Raw genomic sequence first — 22,472 nt, forward strand, 5'->3', positions numbered from 1 at the left:
TGGCTCATATTTTGCAAAAGTCAATTGAGAAATTTTCAGGAATTTTGCAAGCCACTTGTTAAACATAGCCATTATTAAAAATTAAATTATATGAACATACAATTAAATAAATTATATTAACAACAAAGGGAATTAAAATTCAAAACATCATTTTCTGGTTATATTACTACATAGCATTCTCTATGCTCTTGTGTTTATTTACATCTTCATTTCTGTGTGGTGAAAATGCTGTATATATACTGTGATGGTGTGCTGCTGTTCCTTTCTTTCCAACTCCATGTACAGTGAGGTAACACTGAGAGGTTGAAATTGGTCATGGTGGGAGTTTTTACATCATGGAAATTGGCAAATCTTATAAATTACAAGTTGATTTATTGTTTTGTTAATTGTCCAAAGGGTCATCAAACTTCTTCTACAAAGGCTAGATAGTAAATGTTTTAGGCTTTGTGGACCACATACAGTCTTTGTTGCAAATTCTTGCTTGTTTGTTTGTTTTTAACGCTTTAAAAATGTAAAAAATATTCTTAGCTCATATACTGTACCAGATCAGGCCACAGGCTAAATTTGGCTCAAGAGCCACAGTTTGCTGGCCTCTGGTCTAGACTTCAGAAAGTGAAGGGGAAAATGTCAATAATGCAGGTGAAATTTTTTTTTTTAGCATCTTTATTGGAGTATAATTGCTTTACAATGGTGTGTTAGTTTCTGCTGTATAACAAAGTGAATCAGCTATACGTATACATATATCCCCATATTCCCTCCCTCTTGTGTCTCCCTCCCACCCTCCCTACCCCACCCCTCTAGGTGGTCACAAAGCACCGAGTTGATCTCCCTGTGCTATGTGGCAATGCAGGTGAAATTTTAAAGTTTGCTGTGTCTGAAGCTTTTTCATCATAAACAGAACAAAAAATGACAAAATATTCTTTCATAATTCAAAAATCATTATCTCATTTAACAGAGAAGTTGTTCATGTCATTGACAAATGGGTGACGTTCCAACATACATAATTGTTGCTTTACTTTCCTCTTACTCGTTAATGTAAACAAAAACATTGGCCAACATTCATGTCAAATATGATATTTAATGTCAATAAAGTTATTAGGGAAACAGCAGATTGGAAAACAACTCAGTTTGTCAAATCATAGTTGGCTACGGATACAGGTTCAGAAAAATCAGTGAAAGTATTCTATGAGAATCAATTGTCTTTATGGAAGTTACAGTAAAGAGTATTGTGTATTTTATTTTTTTAACTGTGTACTACACGTTCTTTATATCAGTAATATTTGTAATATATATATATAATATATATATACATACATACATTTTTTCTAGAAAGCCATTGTTCAGCATGTACCACATGCTACTGGTTATGAGGATCCTATTAGGAAATTTCTTATTCCAGTATAATAAAAATATTTCTTTTGAGCAGTTGGTCTATATGAACTGATCTGCATACAACTGACCAGACTTGCTCTGCAGTATTAGAAAGATTAGGACCAACTCTAAGTATAGTAGAGTTTTTAATGGTATAATTTTTTGCTAAATCAGCCTCATTGTTGACTTCTTTTTAATCTCCTTTTATTTTCCTCTCTCTGTTATGCCCAATACAACTTATTTTACTGTATTCTTATAAGTATGCTTATTCTAGTTTTATGAATAAGGTAAGGCGTAAAAATAGCACATTTTTTTCCAGAGCTATTCTTATATTGATGGGGTTGAGGGTAAGTTTGGGTTGACCTATTTATTTTCAATGAACAAAGAGCAATTAAAAATGGAAGGGGAAGTATAAGAGAAGGAGGACAAAATTTTAAATTACACAGGGATCTTTTTTTGATAACTTGTCTAGATCAAGCTAAAGGAGGAAGCAACAGAGGAAGAAATGGTGGAATTAGAGTGCTGTAAGCTGATCTGTTGATTAGAAGAAAGGAAGTCATATCTTTTTAGTTTTAATTGTAGTATTGAAAGAGCCTTAAAGGTCATCTGCCTAATCTAGCTGCCCTCTGATGCTTGAATCTCCCCCCGGGGTATTCCTGCATGCAGTCATCCAGCCTATGCTGGAACATCTCGAACAACATGGAACTCATACATCCTATACAGCTGTGCCTGTGGCAAGATCTCTCTTGTCTTAAAGCTACAGTTTTTCTCCAGGCAATTTCCATCCATGGTCCTAGTCCCCTTCCCCTGGAATAACACTAAACAAATTCAGTGACTCTTTCACATGACCTCCTGACAGCCTTTCAAATGTTTAAAGGCAGCTTTAAATTCTTCCCTACTTATAGGCTAAGTATCTACAGTTGTTGCTTGTTCCATCCCTGTGCTTTCTCCTAAGACTATCACCGAAAAAAATTCCCCCAAAGTCTGCATCCTCTTTTAACAAAATTGGTAGATGGGCAATTCCACAGCATTTTGTTGTAACAGTCTCTTCATGACGTAGTGGTTAAGAATGCTGGCTCAGGAACAAGATCTGGATTGTACCCCTTTCATTAGCTTTCTGATCTTGTACAATTTTTTAATCTTAAACTTGACTATTCTCATCTATAAAGTAGGCATTAAAATAGTACCCACTCTGCAGGGATGTTGTGAGAATTAAATGAGATAATACGTGTAAAATGCTTAAATGCTTACTATGTGCCAGCTCCTCTCTTAAGTCTTTAGACTCAATCTTAAGTCCTTTTACTTACTATTGCATTTAATCTTTTTGATAAGTTTATGAGATGGGCTACTGTTTTCATCCTAATTTTTTTTTGAAACTGATTGTGTTGGAGATCTTTTATTGATATTTGCTCCTCTAGATTCACTTTTATCCCTTCACCATCCAACACTGTGCACCAGGAGTGGGAACTATATGGACAACATGAAGGGCTTCCTTAACCTCTGACTTCTGTTGGGTTGGACCGCTGGTGAACACTGGCAGGAGATCAGAAGAGCGAGGAGAGTGAGGTCAGGTATTTATTACTCTATGCAATTGCTTCCTCTGTCAAAGATCATACTCTTTTCAAGGCAGTCATCTTCACACAGCTCTCCCACTATTCTCCCTCTCTTTCCTTTACTCCTAGGTATGGTAATGGGGCACTGTTACAAAGCCTCAGGGTTCTGTACTATCCTTTGTGGTTTTCCTACATCTCGTCCACTGCTTTGAATATAATATCTTCATTAAACTGTCTTCAAATTGCCTAATTTGAGAGGTCGTCTGTTTCCTACCAGTACCCTAACTGATACACTGAGACACAGAGAGGTTAGGTAAATAGCCCAAGATCCCAAAATGGCACAGTGAACAGTGGCAGGGCCAGGACAAAAATCCAGGTAGTCTACCTAAGGACCAGGCTCCCAATCACTAAGTTGTACCTCCCTTGCCATGTAGTAGGTGAATAGTAACTATTAACTCTCTCACATATGTGTATTATACAAGGTTTAGGCCAGGGTCTTTTGTATTTTCACTGACATCAGTGGGAAGCTGGAGACACAACAGAGAAGTTAATTATGTTAAAATTTATTTTATGGTATTTGAAAACACCTTTATATAATCTTGTCTACCCAGAGATCTGGTGAAAGATGACCATTTTTTTCCTGGCTTTTTATTTTGCAACTTTATTATATCAAACATAAACAGTACTTATAAGACATTTCTTTCATGCAACAATTTGTAAGACTATTTTAAATTCATAGTCAGGAACATAAAACTCTTTCTGCTTAGATCTGAGTAAGTATGAAGAAAAAGGGAATGGTCATTAAATTCTGTAGGAGTTGGAGAAGTGTTCACTGAAGTGCTAGAACTTGACGTAGGCCTGAAATAAAGAACAAAGATTTAGAAGTGTAGAAGGGTGAATGAGAGAATGAAACACACAAGAGAAATGATGTGAAACTGAACTGAACAGGCAGGAATGTATGTAAACATGATTTTTTTTTTTTTTTAATTTATTTATTTATTTATCTATTTATTTATTTATTTATTTATGGCTGTGTTGGGTCTTCGTTTCTGTGCGAGGGCTTTCTCTAGTTGCGGCGAGCGGGGGCCACTCTTCATCACGGTGCGCGGGCCTCTCACTATCGCGGCCTCTCTCGTTGCGGAGCACAGGCTCCAGACGCACAGGCCCAGTAGTTGTGGCTCACGGGCCCAGTTGCTCCGCGGCATGTGGGATCTTCCCAGACCAGGGCTCGAACCCGTGTCCCCTGCATTGGCAGGCAGATTCTCAACCACTGCGCCACCAGGGAAGCCCTAAACATGATTTTTTATTCCATGAGGCAGAGCATTCCTTCTAAAGGAGTAGTAGAGGTTATGGTTTAGGGCTGTAGGTAGAGGCTGTACAGGGTGACCTTGAACAAAAGGCTACAGACTTTTATCTTCTAGGCATGGGGTGTTTATCAAATATTGGGGTGACATATTTTGGTAGGAGAATGGGGGAATGACATGGCCAAACAAGGTGTTGGGATCAGTGCATTCTAGCTGTAAGATGAATTAAGCATAAGAAAGATTGAAGGTAAAGAACCCAGATTAGGTTATTATTTTAGTAGAGTGGTGATAAAGCAAAAAAATATTAATGCTGAATTGAGCGAAAATATCAGAAGGTAATTTTCCAAAAGCATGACAGAATAGAGAGAGAGATAGTAACTGGTAAGAAAGGGTTGCAGAAACCTAACTTACAGTGGGTGAAAAGTGAAGCCCTCTCTCAGAAGATGGTATTGAAGAGAGGAGAGCCTTCCAGGCCTAAAGAAAAGCAAATGGGAAGTCCATCTTCAGGCAAGAGTCTGATGTAATAGAGGAATGGGTAAAAGCATTATGCTCAAGTGGGAAATGGCAGGAGATGAGGCCAGAAATTGTCAGAGGCCTTGAAGAAATGAAGTCAGATAACTGCTTGCAGTTGGCAATTTAGGCTGTCATTTACTTTCTTTTTTTGTTGTTTTTTGTTTTTGTTTTTTATTTTATTTTTTTGAATTTTATTTATTTTTTTATACAGCAGTTTCTTACTAGTTATCCATTTTATACATATTAGTGTATACATGTCAGTCCTTATCTCCCAATTCATCACACCACCATCCCCCCCCACTTTCCCCCCTTGGTGTCCATACGTTTGTCCTCTACGTCTGTGTCTCAATTTCTGCCCTGCAAACAGGTTCATCTGTACCGTTTTTCCAGATTCCATATATATGTGTTAATATACGATATTTGTTTTCTTTCTCTGACTTACTTCACTCTGTATGAAGTCTCTAGATCCATCCACGTCTCTACAAATGACCCAATTTCGTTCCTTTTTATGGCTGAGTAATATTCCTCTGTATATATGTACCAAATCTTCTTTACCCATTCGTCTGTTGATGGGCATTTAGGTTGCTTCCATCTCCTGGCTATTGTAAATAGTGCTGCAATGAACATTGGGGTGCATGTGTCTTTTGGAATTATGGTTTTCTCTGGGTATATGCCCAGTAGTGGGATTGCTGGGTCATATGGTAATTCTATTTTTAGTTTTTTAAGGAACCTCCATACTGTTCTCCATAGTGGCTGTATCAGTTTACATTCCAACCAACAGTGCAAGAGGGTTCCCTTTTCTCCACACCCTATCCAGCATTTGTTGTTTGTAGATTTTCTGGTGATGCCCATTCTAACTGGTGTGAGGTGATACCTCATTGTAGTTTTGATTTCCATTTCTCTAATAATTAGTGATGTTGAGCAGCTTTTCATGTACTTCTTGGCCATCTGTATGTCTTCTTTGGAGAAATGTCTATATAGGTCTTCTGCACATTTTTGGATTGGGTTGTTTGTTTTTTTAATGTTGAGCTGCATGAGCTGTTTATATATTTTGGAGATTAACCCTTTGTCCGTTGATTCATTTGCAAATACTTCTCCCATTCTGAGGGTTGTCTTTTTGTCTTGTTTGTAGTTTCCTTTGCTGTGCAAAAGCTTTGAAGTTTCATTAGGTCCCATTTGTTTACTTTTGTTTTTATTTCATTACTCTAGGAGGTGGATCAAAAAAGATCTTGCTGTGATTTACGTCAAAGGGTGTTCTTCCTATGTTTTCCTCTAAGAGTTTTATAGTGTCCGGTCTTACATTTAGGTCTCGAATCCATTTTGAGTTTATTTTTGTGTATGGTGTTAGGGAGTGTTCTAATGTCATTCTTTTACATGTAGCTGTCCAGTTCTCCCAGCACCACTTATTGAAGAGACTGTCTTTTCTCCATTGTATATCCTTGCCTCCTTTGTCATAGATTAGTTGACCATAGGTGCATGGGTTTATCTCTGGGCTTTCTATCCTGTTCCATTGATCTATATTTCTGTTTTTGTGCCAGTACCATACTGTCGTGATTACTGTAGCTTTGTAGTAAAGTCTGAACTCAGGGAGTCTGATTCCTCCACCTCCGCTTTTTTCCCTCAAGACTGCTTTGGCTATTTGGGGTCATTTGTGTCTCCGTACAAATTGTGAAATTTTTTCTTCTCGTTCGGTGAAAAATGCCATTGGTAGTTTCATAGGGATGGCATTGAATCTGTAGAATGCTTTGTGTGGTATAGTCATTTTCACAATATTGATTCTTCCAATCCAAGAACATGGTATATCTCTCCATCTGTTGGTATCATCTTTAATTTCTTTCATCAGTGTCTTATACTTTTCTGCATACAGGTCTTTTGCCTCCTTAGGTAGGTTTATACCTAGGTATATCTCTCCATCTGTTGGTATCATCTTTAATTTCTTTCATCAGTGTCTTATACTTTTCTGCATACAGGTCTTTTGCCTCCTTAGGTAGGTTTATTCCTAGGTATTTTATTCTTTTTGTTGCAATGCTGAATGGGATTGTTTCCTTAATTTCTCTTTCTGATCTTTCGTTGTTAGTGTATAGGAATGCAAGAGATTTCTGTGCCTTACTTTTGTATCCTGCAACTTTACCAAATTCATTGATTAGCTCTAGTAGTTTTCTGGTGGCCTCTTTAGGATTCTCTATGTATAGTATCATGTCATCTGCAAACTGACAGTTTTACATCTTCTTTTCCAATTTGGATTCCTTTTATTTATTTTTCTTCTCTGATTTCTGTGGCTAGGACTTCCAAAACTATGTTGAATAATAGTGGTGAGAGTGGACATCCTTGTCTTGTTCCTGATCTCAGAGGAAATGCTTTCAGTTTTTCACCATTGAGAATGATGTATTCTGTGGGTTTGTCGTATATGGCCTTTATTATGTAGAGGTAGGTTCCCTCTATGCCCACTTTCTGGAGAGTTTTTATCATAAATGGGTGTTGAATTTTGTCAAAAGCTTTTTCTGTGTCTATTGAGATGATCATATGGTTTTCCTTCTTCAATTTGTTAATATGGTGTATCACATTGATTGATTTGCATATATTGAAGAATCGTTGCATCCCTGGGATAAATCCCACTTCTCATGGTATATGATCCTTTTAATGTGCGTTGGATTCTGTTTGCTAGTATTCTGTTGAGGATTTTTGAATCTATATTCATTGGTGATATTGGTCTGTAGTTTTCTTTTTTTGTAGTATCTTTTTCTGGTTTTGGTATCAGGGTGATGGTGGCCTCATAGAATGAATTTGGGAGTGTTCCTTCCTCTGCAATTTTTGGAAGAGTTTGAGAAGAGCATTGTGGTCAGAAAAGATGCTTGATATGATTTCATTTTCTTAAATTTACTGAGGCTTGATTTGTGATCTAAGATGTGATCTATCCTGCAGAATGTTCTGTGTGCATTTGAGAAGAAAGTGTAATCTGCTCTTTTTGAATGGAATATTCTATAAATATCAATTAAATCTATCTGGTCTATTGTGTCATTTAAAGCTTGTGTTTCTTTATTAATTTTCTGTTTGGATGATCTGCCCATTGGTGTAAGTGAGGTGTTAAAATCCCCCACTATTATTGTGTTACTGTCGGTTTCCTTTCTTACAGCTGTTAGCAGTTGCCTTATGTATTGAGGTGCTCCTATGTTGGGTGCATATATATTTATAATTGTTATATCTTCTTCTTGGATTGATCCCTTGATCATTATGTAGTGTCCTTCCTTGTCTCTTGTAACATTCTTTATTTTAAAGTCTATTTTATCTGATACGGGTATTGCTACTCCAGCTTTCTTTTGATTTCAATTTTCATGGAATATCTTTTTCCATCCCCTCACTTTCAGTCTGTATGTGTCCCTAGGTCTGAAGTGGGTCTCTTGTAGACAGCATATATATGGGTTTTGTTTATGTATCCATTCAGAGAGCCTGTATCTTTTGGTTGGAGCATTTAATCCATTCACGTTTAAGGTAATTATCGATATGTATGTTCCTATGACCATTTTCTTAATTGTTTTGGGTTTGTTTTTGTAGGTCCTTTTCTTCCCTTGTGTTTTCCACTTAAAGAAGTTCCTTTAGCATTTGTTGTAGAGCTTGTTTGGTGGTGCTGAATTCTCTTAGCTTTTGCTTGTCTGTAAAGCTTTTGATTTCTCCGTCAAATCTGAATGAGATCCTTGCCGGGTAGAGTAATCTTGGTTGTAGTTTATTCCCTTTCATCACTTTAAATATGTCATGCCACTCCCTTCTGGCTCATAGAGTTTCTTCTGAGAGATCAGCTGTTAACCTTATGGGAGTTCTGTTGTATGTTATTTGTCATTTTCCCCTTGTTGCTTTTAATAATTTTTCTTTGCCTTTAATTTTTGTCAATTTGATTGCTATGTGTCTCGGCTTGTTTCTCCTTGGGTTTATCCTATATGGGACTCTCTGTGCTTCCTGGACTTGGGTGCCTATTTCCTTTCCCATGTTAGGGAATTTTTCAACTGTAATCTCTTCAAATATTTTCTCGGGTCCTTTCTCTCTCTCTTATCCTTCTGGGACCCCTATAATGCGAATGTTGTTGCATTTAGTGTTGTCTCAGAGGTCTCTTAGGCTGTCTTCATTTCTTTTCATTCTTTTTTCTTTGTTCTGTTCTGCAGCAGTGAATTCCACTATGCTGTCTTCCAGGTCACTTATCCGTTCTTCTGCCTCAGTTATTCTGCTATTGATTCCTTCTAGTGTATTTTTTGTTTCAGTTATTGTATTGTTCATCTCTGTTTGTTCTTTAATTCTTCTTGGTCTTTTTAAAACATTTCTTGCATCTTCTCGATCTTTGCCTCCATTCTTTTTCCGAGGTCCTGGATCATCTTCACTATCATTATTCTGAATTCTTTTTCTGGAAGGTTGCCTATCTCCACTTCATTTAGTTGTTTTTCTGAGGTTTTATCTTGTTCCTTCATCTGGTACATAGGCCTCTGCCTTTTCATCTTGTCTATCTTTCTGTGAATGTGTTTTTTGTTCCACAGGCTGCAGGATTGTAGGTCTTCCTGCTTCTGCTGTCTGCCCTCTGGTTGAGGCTATCTAAGAGGCTTGTGCAAGTTTCCTGATGGGAGGGACTGGTGGTGGGTAGAGCTGGCTGTTGCTCTGGTGGGCAGAGCTCAGTAAAACTTTAATCCACTTGTCTGCTGATGGGTGGGGCTGGGTCCCCTCTTTGTTGGTTGTTTGACCTGAGGTGACCCAACACTGGAGCCTACCCAGGCTCTTTGGTGGGGCTAATGGCAGACTCTGGGAGGGCTCACACCAAGGAGTACTTCCCAGAACTTCTGCTGCCAGTGTCCTTTTCCTCACGGTGAGATACAGCCACCCCCCGCCTCTGCAGGAGACCCTCCAACACTAGCAGGTAGGTCTGGTTCAGTCTCCCCTGGGGTCATGCTCCTTCCCCTGGGTCCCGATGCGCACACCACTTTGTGTGTGCCCTCCAAGAGTGGAGTCTCTGTTTCCCCCAGTCCTGTCGAAGTCCGGCAGTCAAATCCTGCTAGTCTTCAAAGTCTGATTCTCTAAGGAATTCCTCCTCCTGTTGCCGGACCCCCAGGTTGGGAAGCCTGACGTGGGGCTCAGAACCTTCACTCCAGTGGGTGGACTTCTGTGGTATAAGTGTTCTCCAGTTTGTGAGTCACCCACCCAACAGTTATGGGATTTGATTTTATTGTGATTGCGCCCCTCCTACCATCTCATTGTGGCTTCTCCTTTGTCTTTGGATGTGGGGTATCTTTTTTGGTGAGTTCCAGTGTCTTCCTGTTGATGATAGTTCAGCAGTTAGTTGTGATTCCCATGCTCTCGGAAGAGGGAGTGAAAGCACGTCCTTCTACTCCGCCATCTTGAACCCTTGACCTCAAAGATGACCATTTTAAGTTTGTTTTCTGTTTGGTTTTTTAAATGACCTCTGGTTAGTTTACCACTAATGGTGCTGAAATGCCTCCAGGTAGAATACATCACACAGGCTCTTTTTCTGTATCTTTCATTGGATCTGGTCATGTAATAACAATGTTCTAAGCAGTGTGGGCTACTACACCCATGGTCTGAAATGTTTATATTTAAACAAGTTACTGGATCATAAAATCTCATAAGCATAGCATTCCAAGGTAGACATGCATTTGCTACTAAAATGCTACATTTTATTTGTGGAAAAAATGAAATACACCATTTTCATTTTTTTTTTGTGGTTAAACTGAAATATCAATCATTTAAAATTAATACAAATAAATAATCTCAGAATTTCTTTATTGTTATTCTCATGCTTGAACTCTTAGAAGTCTTATCTCATGGGGTATGTTTGTACTTTCTAGAAAAATTAAATTGTGACATATTGTATGTTATGAGATTTCGGGTATCAGTTAACACCTTCTGAGTTTCCCAGGAAATTTTACCATAGGTCTTGTAATTGATAGCCCTCACAGATATAAATGTTCTTATTTAAATTGGTTGTACTGGAATATCTTTACTTTCGGAAGACAGAAGTGAATAATAAACTATATGACAAGTGTTTATCGGGAAAAATTAAATCAGCTGAACACGTTTACTTACTGTTGTACTTTTTTTGTCAGTATAAAAGAAAAGTGTAGTTCCTCTCAGCTCTGTCCAGTAATGTTTATAATCCTGTGGGAAAGAAATTGTAAGCATCATTTCATTATGTATATTCAACAATTTTCCTATTGATATTTCCCTCTGTAACTTTCTTAATTGCTGTGTGATATAATATTCTTCTTTCTCCTGGGATAAATCACCTACTTTTTTATCGCTTAATTTTACATTTAATTCCTGGTTAAATCCTTCACAAATTTTAGTATGAGGTGTGTGGTAGGGATGTAATTTGATTTGTGTTTAAGTAAATTATTTTCCAAAACTTTCCTCATTGATTTAAGATGCTTGACTTTTTGTGCACTTTCAGTGGAAACTTGCACCTGTAAGAGGGGCCATATAAGGGGCCAGGTTGGGACAAGCATTTAATATCTACCTTCCAAGACAGTTGAAAAGATTGAATGAATTAATACACATAAATCACTTAGAATAGTACATGGCTCATAGTTTAGGTTCAATAAATAGAATATATTTATATAGATCAAGGAAATATGAGCAATTGCTAATGATAAAAATAACACAATCAAAGCTGAACTTTGAATTCAAATTTCATTCATGTGCTGAACATTTCATAATTAATATGTTCACATTATTATGAGTTCTATAGAAATATAATTTTTTAAGTTTAAAATATTTAAATAACCTAGTAAGACTCAATCAAGTGAAAGTCTATTTAGATAAGAACTTACATTTTATGAAGATTGGCTGTATTACAAAAGAATGGCAAGGGGGTGTGGTTAAAACATAAAAAAAAAAAATCCTTCATATCTGAAGACTTACCTTCATACCCAGTTCTTTGCAAAAGTGTGTTTTTAAAAATTCCAGTCAGTTTCATAGACTTGTTGAACATTCCTTCCTTTAGGGTTTAATAAGCTGAATTTTCACAACATGTTGGATTATCTTGATTTATATTGAGTGTTAATATAAGAAAATCAGGTGAAGAAATTTTTTCTTTTGCTTATAAATGTGAGGACACTCATATGTTATGGTATTTTGTGTCTCTTTGATAATGACATATCACTTATTCTTTTTTTGACCACCAAAATGTTTGTCACCTCTTTAGAATTTATATACTTATTTTCTCAAATAATGGGAACTCTATAACCCATCTTTCTTTTATTTTCCTTGGCTCTCAGGAAGTTCAAGATTAAATTCATTCTGAATTACAGCAACCATCTTTCTCATGTTCTTAATAGAACTATTTTCTCCCTTTGTCTTCATGGCTAATAAGGTGCTATATTAGCTTTTGCTGTATTACAAGCCACCCTAAAACTTAGTGGACTAAGACAGCAAGCATTTTATATTTCTCCTCATTCTGTGGCTGGCGGATGATTCTTTGGATCTGGGTATACTTGGCTGTGACTTAATGGTCTAGGGTACTCTCATTCACTTGCTTGGGGTATTAGCTGGGAATGCAGAATGACTGGGTGTGGTATAATAAGAAATATATTTAGTCTTTGTCTCCTAGTTCCTGGCATAGAGATCCTAAAACACTTGGAATTTCCTAAGTAATAGGAGTGCTTTTGTTATTCATAGTGAACCCTTTTACATCATACCTGAATTTTTACTAATGAGGTAACTTAGGATGGGACCCCTAGATATCTTCAGGATGGGTCTGGTCACCAAAAGAACAAATGATTAAGAGGGTTGGAACTTTCAGCCCTACCTACCAACCTCCAGGAAGGAGGAGGTGGGCCTGGAGATTATGCTTTGTAAAAACTCTTGAACAACAAGATTTGATAAGTTTCCACATGCCAAAAGGGTGGTGTACCCCATCTCCACAAAGACAGTAGCACCCGTGCTTGGGATCCTTCCAGACCTTGCCCTCGTCATCTGGCTGTTCATTTGTATCCCTTACCAGTAAATGTAAGCAAAGTGTTTTCCTGAGTTCTGCGAGCCATTCTAGTAAATTATGAAATCTTGGGAGAGGGTCATGGGAACCCCTGATTTATCACCAGTCAGTCAGAAGGACAGGAGATCTGGGACTTGTGTCTAGTGACTGAAGTAGGGGGTAGTCTCGTGGGACTCAGCTCTTAATTAAGCTGTGGGGTCTGCACTAAATTTGGGTAGGTAGTTAGTATCAGAATTGAACTGAAGTGTTGAATGCCTAGTTGATGTCCAGAGAATCAGAGAAGTGGTTGTTGGTGTTGGAAACCACTCTACTGAGACAATTGGAATCACACTCCGTGCAGTCTCATCTTCCAGTCAGCTGGCCTAGACTTGTTCACATGCTAGCAGAAGAATGCTCAGGGGTAAGAGAGGGCAAAACCCAATGTGCAAGTACTGTCTAATCTTCTGCTTTTGTCACATTTACCAAAGCATGACCCAGTCCAGATTCAAGGAGCAGAAAAACAGACTCAGCCTCTTTATGGCAGGAGCAGAAAAGTCACATTTCCAAGGGGAGTGTATATAGTGAGACTTGAACAAACTGATAGTAGTCCTGCAGCAGTCTACCTCAGGGGTAGAGTTGGAACTTGGAGCACAGTTTCTCTGTCCAAGCCCTGTGATCTTTCCACTTCATTCTACCTCCCAACAGAGAACTGGCTATAATGTAACGTAATGAACATGCTGATGCCTCCTGAATCAAAAATGGATTACCAAAGAAAAGAACAATTCAAAAGGGCATAGGATTGAAGGATCAGCCAACAGATGGTCCCCAAAGAAGCAATTGTAAAACTGGGCAAAGAGAGTCTTCCTTTTTTCTGAAATCCAGATGCCAGTATATACTTGACACATCTCTGAGTCAAGCAGTTCAATAAGGCAAGGGAACAAACCTTAATTTCAGCCCCAGCAGAAGTCTTTTCTTTCCTTATTTTCACATAGGATACAAAATGTTAATGGCATTGAAATAGCCCTTTGCCTGGTCTCTCCACTACTTTCTTTCTCCCTCCAATCTATCCTGCAGGGTGCTGCTAGAGAGAACTACCGCCTCTGCAGAGGGTAGGACTGAATATCTAAGAGGTAAGTCTGCAAGGCAGGAAGCTCAACTCAACGCCTTCTTGTCCTCTCTCAGCAGCCTGCCAGGACAGAGTGGGTGTTCTGCTCTGTTCCCTGCCATGTGGCAAAGGGCCTCCAAGAGGCAGGCTGTGACTCTCAAACTGCGTCAGTGACTCACGGTAGGTCAAGCCTACCTAAATCTGGGGTAAAGTGTCAGCACAGTTTTGGCCTTAAATCTAAACTACTATCAATAGATTTTATTAATAATGAAAGTAATGAATTGATCTTCATTTGTGTGATTCCTGTGTCTTAATTTTCACTTGCTTTCAAACTTGGGAGAGGAAAAATCCCAACAAATGGGTATAAAAAATGTACAGGGCAGGGGAACTGGGAGTAACAGCTAACGGTGTTTCTTTTCAGAAACAAACATTAAACTTAAAACTTAAAACATTAAACTTAAACATTTTCAATGTTCTAGAACTAGATAGTGGTGATGGTTGCACAGCTTTGTGAATATATTAAAAACCACTGAATTGTAATAATAATAATAATTATTATGTGTCTCCTGTGTGAGAGTTCAGTGTTAAGGCACCAAGAATGGAAGTAGGGAAACCAGCCTCTTACTACATAAGTAGCAAATCCTCAGAGTTGTTGAAGGATTGAATGGAATAATGATGTATGTAAAGCACATAGGATGTATGTAAAGTACATAGGTAAAGCACCAGGTCCTATGTACATAGCAAGGGTTCCATCAATATTAGCCAGTGGCGGTGGGGAAGCATTACCTCATCACTCACATTATTAACAGGTACTTCGCATATTTTATTATCCATATAATAATACTCTTTCCACATGGTAATTTGTATGTGTGTGTGAAGGTGATGCCCACTAAAAATCTCTAAAATAGATCTCTTTCAATGGGATTATGTACAAGTAGGAGAAGATATTTTGTAAACTAGAATAATGAAATCCATTGTCATTCCTATATAAAATCACCCTTTCATATTGTCTTAAGTAAAAAGATAGAAAACTGCATTGAGAAATTTGTCTTGAAAAAGTTGCTAACCTATACTATGATTAGGCAGGTGTTCTATAAAAACCATGAAAGTGTATAGTCACTCTGTTGAAAAGTACTTGAACTTTCTGAGAATTGACTTGAGATGAAATAATAAAACAATTCAATTTTTTTTTAAATTAATTTATTTATGGCTGTGTTGGGTCTTCGTTTCTGTGCGAGGGCTTTCTCTAGTTGGGGCAAGTGGGGGGCCACTCTTCATCGCGGTGCGTGGGCCTCTCACTATCGCGGCCTCTCTTGTTGCGGAGCACAGGCTCCAGACGCGCAGGCTCAGTAACTGTGGCTCACGGGCCTAGTTGCTCCACGGTATGTGGGATCTTCCCAGACCAGGGCTCGAACCCGTGTGCCCTGCATTGGCAGGCAGATTGTCAACCACTGCGCCACCAGGGAAGCCCAAAACAATTCAATTTTATCTTGGAGCTTTTAAAAAATCATCTCTCTCTTTTAAAGGCTTTCACATCCTTCTCTAATGGTAAGTCTCTCAATGCAAGGAGGAAGTCAAGATTACACAGTATTTTGGAACTAGGATGGGAGTGAGGGAGAGTGGGGAGGAGATTGGAATGTAGGCGTATTGGTTCAAGAACTTAGTCACGGGTTGTGTAGTTTTATTGAAGTATGGCATCTAAGATAAAGTCCAAACCCGAGATTCTATGATTCTTAGAGGAAAAGAAAACAAGAGAAAAGCCTGCAAAGTCTACCACCCTGTTCATCTTCTTAATTAGCCTCATTAGTATTAACCTGCCACAAGATAGAAAACTAAAATCACTAATAGCAGTCAAGGTTTATTGCATTTGCTCTTTATGTACATACAGACATGCATCTGTGCTCCTGTGAAAAATTACAGACGTGTTCAGCCATGAGAGAATAGTATGAATTGCCTAGAGTTAATGAGGGAAAAATGGGAGCATTACTGGTAAACAAACATATATATTCATAGAAAGGATTAAGGAGGGTTTATTAAATGGGGGAAGAAGCAAGAACAAAGGCACTGAGTTGAAGAAAAGGCAGCCTGGAGGAAAAGGAAGATTACAAATGTCAGTAGACCCTGTGGACACGAACCAGAGCCACAAACCCAAGGACAGATCAAACTTATATTTAGTACGCAGAGACCTGCGGGTCACAGGCTTGATTTAGTTTCTGATAAGCGCTCCTGAAAACCGGTATAATCGGAGTCATCTATCAATATCAATCTCAATGACCAACATCTAGGTATATATTTATATCTACAGAGATACATACCTATTTTAAAAATTAATTTTGAAGGGCAGATTTTTGGATTAAATACACTGAACACAAAATTTCTTATTTTTAAGCAATCATTTGCATTCAATTGCTGAAGTAAAAAAATGTACCGACATAGGCCTCTTGAATTTCTCGCTAAGCTTCATAATCGTTAGATGACCTTGTATGTAGAGTTTAAGGTCACTATCTCATTTTCATTCAATTAAACAAATGTTTTTGAAAGTCTACTGAGCTTACTGTTGAGCTCAATGTGATAAAGAATCTAGTGATTAGACGTCCCCAACCTTTAGAAACCCACCACCAAATGGAATTAGAACTTTAGTTTGAAAGGCAGCATGATGTCAAGCGCTTTGCAATGAAATCCAAGTTAGGCCCCGTAATGGTGAGGCACCTCGAGCTTAAACTCTGTGAGCAACAATGCACTCATTGAAGTAGATAAAATACTTGAAGTAGATAAAATAATTTCTACCCAGAAGAATTACTGTAAGGATCAGACTGATCGGACATTAAGAGCCTAGCATGTCTTCCATATGGCAACACCTCAAGAAAATATACCCATTTTAATAGAGTCTGTTTGATCATCACAGCAACCCGTTCAGTTATGCAAGAGAGTAATTACCCATTTTACAAAACAGGAAACAGATGAAAAGTTCTGAAGGACTTGCCCAAGTTCTAAAGTAGGACTGATACTTAATATCTCCTGGCTCCCAGGGCTCTTTCTCTTTGATGTAACTAGTAAAACTGGGTTACAGTGCAAATCCAGTTAAGTTCCTCTCCAGCCCCTGTCCCCAATAAAAAGCTCCCATTTTTTTTTCTTGTGAGTGAATAAAGTGCCTTTGCTTAAAGAAGGATGTTATATAGTGGTCTCCAAAGTGGGGCACTTAAACCTCGGAGGCATGCAAGATGATCCCTCTGGGGAAGAAACTTTTAGAATGTCTAATTATATTTCATCTTTCTTAATTCCCTTTCTGCATATAGTGAGTAATTTGTTTGGACTAGTAGTACAGGAGTATATACATATAATTTCTAAATAAATTAATCTTCTTAGAGATCTGTGTTCAAAAATGTTTTCTTGAAAAGAGTGTGTTACTTTAAAAATTTGGAGATTACTAGCATAGAGAACTGTTTGAGAGCACAACTGAACCCTAAAATTTTTCTAGATGAATTAGTGGCAGTTAGAGGACTAGTCAGAGAAATGTTATTTTGATGCTATTATGATGATCATATTCTGTGTTCAGGATAATTAGAAGACATATTATATACAGTGTTTTTAATTATAGCACATCACAGTTTGAAGACTGTGAGATGTTGCCCAAATGCTCTCTTAGTTCAAATAGTTCCAGAAAACTGAGAATTTTCCCCATTTGTAAGAACTGCGATGCCATTGGTATCTCACTGTAGCACTGAATAGCTTTTATTATCTAGTAAATCTTCCTAATCATCCAGAATTCTAGTACTGTGGGTTAAGTAAATCTTCCCACATTTTTTCCATAAAGATTACGTGCTTTTAATGGGTCTTGACCTGGGATCCATGGACCTCTTGGAATTGCGTTTAAAATGGTGTATATTGGAACATTTTCCTGGGGGCAAAGCACCTTAATTCTTAAAAGTGTCCCTGTCACAAAAATAGCTAAGAAACACCTCTCAGCATGTAATCTCCTTATAGAACAGGTTACTCCTCAGTTATATTTTTTCTAGCTTGAATTCCTTCAGCAGAGACCTCACTTAATATTCTGTAGAGGCTCCCAACTTCCTCCTGTCCCTCAGATCGAAAGGTGACATTCTTGATACCCTTGGCTCACCTCCCTTTCAAAGGTTCCCTGGTACTTTGCTACCACTTGCCTAGAAACCTGACTATTTTTCCTTAGCTTTTTCTCATTGCTTCTGTTTTCCAGCACTCTAATTATCACTGTGGCTCTCCTTTGAGCCGGATTACTTGTGGATTCAAAACTGATTTTAGTATGTTAATAAGAATGTGATGAATAATAAAATGGAAGGAGAATGAATCTAATCTCTAGTATGAGCCAGGTGGTTTACATGTTATCCCTTTAATCCTTGAAATCACCTTGTTAGTAGACATTACTGTCATCCTCTTGATCTCTTCTCCCTGATATATAAGTAAAAGATACTTTGCTATGATTTCATCTGAAATTTTTACACCTGTAGTTTTTTCTTTCCATTTCAAGGCATGCTTTCCAAGAAAAATTAGACTAGCATTCGGGTAAGTGAGTCATCACTCCTTACTAAACTAAACCTCATGAAGGTAGGGTTTTTGTATTTTATTCATATTCTCCAGAACTGAGTGTGGTACGTGGTACATAGGAAACACGAAATATACACTGCTTAAATGAATGAATTGATTAAGCACCGCTGTATCCCAGGCTTTATACCTTGAGAGGTGACTCATATTCTCTCCATTTTACAGTTGAGGAAATTTAGCCTCAAGGAGATTGAGTAACTTGTATTAAATCCAGGCTATAAGTGGCAAAACCATCAGGTAAAGGCATGTTTTACTGACACTCTAAAATCCTTTTCTTTTTCTGCTAACCATACCAAGGGATTGCCTTTTTTAAACATTAAAAGGAGCCCAGTATCAGAAACAGTTATTATAAACACTTTGGAAAAAATTCAGTGAATAGACAAATTTAAATTACAATCTAGAAATTTCTTTTTCCCACTCCCCTTTCCTGGCAAAGTGTAATAATGTAGCTAACCCATAGTAATAAGATTGAATTCATTTTAAAAGCGTATAGGATCAACTAAAAAATGTTCCAATGTAACTGACAGATATTACTAATACATGTTTAACACCCATAACAGAATACAAATTACCATGTCTTACTCTCCAATAGTAAATGATCTGATTATATATGCAAGAAATATGAATGTGCTATTACAGATATTTTTACATGCACACATTTTCTATAAGCATTAATAAATCCTCAGAAAAAATATATTTGTAATTGTTATTAAACATTCCTTAAGGCATTTCTCAAAACACTATTTTTTTCTAGTTTCAATTCATATTAGCATTTCATAAAATTTGACCTAAGTTAATGATTTCTTTTTTCTTTAGTAACAGACACTTCCAAGTTTATTTCTCTCATTCATTTCAAAGTATCCACACTTAGTATTTCAAAAGCACTGATTTTAACTAATTATAAGTTTTTATTTTTATGTTTAAAAAATAAAGAATGCTTTGTGAATTTTCTTAGAGTGAATGTATTTATGTAGCTTAATGTACATGTACCCATAGAGCACCCTAAGTAGTATCTTTTAAAATCACTATCTTGAACAGTGTCTTAGAACATATAACTAACTATACACAATGTTAAACAGTATCAATTTTATCATTTTCTGATCATTATTTGTAAGCTTCAATCAACTGCAAATGGGAGCAGAAGGTTTAATTTCAATCATAGTATCATTTCATCTTAATAGTACTTGTCATCATAGTAGTAAATTGCAGAGAAAATATATAGGAAACATTTTATCTTCTAAGCTAAACTCTTCTGTGATGTTTAAATAAATTCTTTAGAAATTTAGGAATTTTTTTACATTAGCGACTCAACATTAGAAGCTTATATATACACATATATGTGTTTAAGCCATACGTTGTATTTAAATTATGCAAATTGGAATCATATTTCTGACCTCAGGGAAGAGGGTTCAGTCCCAGCAGAGACAAGAAGGCCCTTGTCACATCATATCACCATAAAATAAATTTTATATTAAGACAGAAGTTTCTAGTTTAACATTATCATCTGTGGACTTACCTGGTATTCTGACCGCTTGACTAATAAAAAACCTTCAAAGTACAAGGGTAGAGCAGTAATCTTTGACCTTTCTTGGAAGATCCTGCGAGGGGCTGGTTTTGGGGGCTTCTTAGCCATCATTACCCTCTCGTTGGTGTGTGGTTTGTTTCAACTGAATCTAGTCTCAGACAAGATGAGATCGCCCTTGTGTGAGAGGAAAAGGCAACTGTTCAAAGAGGAAGTCCCAACTCGATTTTAAACCACCAACAGGACACACACACACACTTTTTTTTCTTTACTTTTTCTGTGGTAAGAAAGAACAGGCATAGACCAACTTGGAGAGGGTAAGCTCTGAGGAAACAATGTGTGTTTAGAATTACAGTAGCAAAATAAACAGAAGATTAATATCACCAGAGGATGAAAGGAACAGCTGTGGAGATTATGGACATTTGAGGAGACATCAAGGTCACATTTCTTTTCTTCCACCTTTTTTTTTGTTTGTTTGCTGGTGTCCATTTTTATCCCCAGAAGACATGACTTGAATTAACTCCACTTCATTAAAAATTACTTCATAGGATAATCTTATAAATACTATTTCTGTTTTAAGTACAGTTGGCCCTCTGTATCAACAGATTCCACATCTGTGGTTCAGCCAACTATACATAGAAAATATTAGAAAAAAAATTCAAAAAGTTCCAAAAAGCAAAACTTGAATTTTCCACTTGCTGAAAACGATTTTCATAACATCTACATTGTATTAGGTGTAATAAATAATCTAGAGATGATTTAAAGTATACAGGAGGATTTTGTATGTTATATGCAAATGCTATGTTATTTTATCTAAGAAAGTTAAGCATTCAAGGATTTTGGTATCTGTGGGGTCCCTGGAACTGATCCTCTACTGATAGCAAGGGACAACTGTATTTCAGAATTGAGCTTCGTTTAAATTTTTTAGAAAAATGGAGCTATTGGGACTTCCCTGGTGGTCCAGTGGTTAAGAGCTCCCAATGTAAGGGGCCTGGGTTCGATCCCTGGTCAGGGAACTAGATCCCCACATACTGCAACTGAAAGATCCTGCATGCAGCAATGAAGATCCCACGTGCTGCAACTAAGACCAGGTGCAGCCAGATAAATAAATAAATAAATAAATAAATAAATTTTAAAAAAGAAAAATGGGAAATTTATTCCATGCCCATTTTGATGGTTCACTAAATGTAAACTATAGTTACGGGAACATGCGATTTTTAAACTTTTTTGTCAGTATTTTGAGTTGGTAGTTTACCACTGTGTATATGGCAAAATATGTCTGGCAGAGAAAGCTGTAAATTTTCAAACTTTCATTTTGTTCTTTTCTGCTTTCTAAGCAGTGGATCACTGAAGCTATGGTGCACAGATGGGGTACAGCTATCTAGTGAGATTTATACAGATACACTGGGGCCAAAATGCATTCAATAGTTGCATGCAGGAAATGGTCCTTGAGAGACTGGATTTGGTGCCGCACTGTGCAAAGAATGATGGGGGAAGGGAACATTGGAAGGAATTCTGATTTGTTCTGCAGGGGTCCTGAGAGGTTCCACCATTTGCTATTTCACCCTTAAGATTTCAGAATTACTCTAGGTCTATGACCCAGGCCTGGGCATTCTCCCCTGTTAGACTAGCATATTATCATCAGTCAAAGCAAGCCACGAATCTCCAGTCTGATCCTCCTTTCTTAATGGAAAGGCCATGTGGTTTTCCCACCAGTTTGGTTCTATTGGATCTGCAGCTGTAGATGTGAGGAGTCAAATTGTCTACAAAGTGAGGTATGATGAATAAAATTCATATTTTATAGCAAGACAAGAAAAATTTAAACATAAAAATTTTCTCCGCCCATTTGGGCCTCTTCCTTCCCCTTTAGTGTGTATTGTGCATCTGCATTAACAAGACCTCCTTAGGAGATAACCTTCCTTCTTAATCTTGTAAGGGGACATGATGACCCACTACTAGCTTTGTGCATGCAGATCTGGCTTGTGTAAACTGTCAATGTCATTTGACCTAAAAATCTTTGTCTCAAGAACTTATATAACTGCGCTTTGACCTCTAATAGGCAGAACTGTCCTCAGAACTTTCTGAAAGACTGTCTCCCAGGTTATTATCCTCAGTTTGGCTCAAATAAAATTTTCCATTTCTTTCTTAGATAGACTATTGATTAAGTTTTTTCATCCACATGCAGGTTTAATTGGCAAGATATAAGAGATAACCCACTAGAGGACACCTGAATTCTTCCCTGACCAGCACGCTGCACTAGTATGAGCCCATCGAGCCCCACTGGCTTCTCCGTACTCCTCAGGTGTTCCAGTGAGTTCTCCTGATATCTGGATCTCATTGCTTTTAAGTGATGAGCCTAAAAATTTTATTTGAGCTAGTTTTAGTTAAGACTTGGAGTCTTAAGGGACACTGGTGCATTTCCTAGGCAAGGACCTACGGGAATCTGGGCAGGAGGCCCAGGGAAACATGAGTGGTTGGTTTTTTGTTAAATTCGGCTTAAGTTGGAAAAAACAAAAACAAAAACAAGTTGATACATGGTCTGAACGAAACTTTTGCTAGTGAA

At 37.5% G+C, this 22,472-nt stretch overlaps 1 protein-coding gene across 2 annotated transcripts in view; it reads right to left on the reverse strand.

The window, feature by feature from the left end:
* STAP1 (signal transducing adaptor family member 1) overlaps positions 1-20,182 on the reverse strand; it is a 40,694-nt gene extending 20,512 nt beyond the window's left edge. For both annotated transcript variants that reach the window (XM_059922907.1, XM_059922906.1), the window contains exons 1-2: positions 19,904-20,182; positions 10,820-10,891 (exon numbers count right to left, since the gene is read on the reverse strand). In XM_059922907.1, the coding sequence (XP_059778890.1) occupies positions 10,820-10,891; positions 19,904-20,023 (192 nt within the window). In that variant the 5' untranslated portion in view covers positions 20,024-20,182. The remainder of the gene's footprint in view (positions 1-10,819; positions 10,892-19,903) is intronic.
* Between the last annotated feature and the right edge of the window lie 2,290 nt (positions 20,183-22,472).

Source organism: Balaenoptera ricei, chromosome 5 (assembly GCF_028023285.1).
Source record: "Balaenoptera ricei isolate mBalRic1 chromosome 5, mBalRic1.hap2, whole genome shotgun sequence".
Taxonomy (NCBI): domain Eukaryota; kingdom Metazoa; phylum Chordata; class Mammalia; order Artiodactyla; family Balaenopteridae; genus Balaenoptera; species Balaenoptera ricei.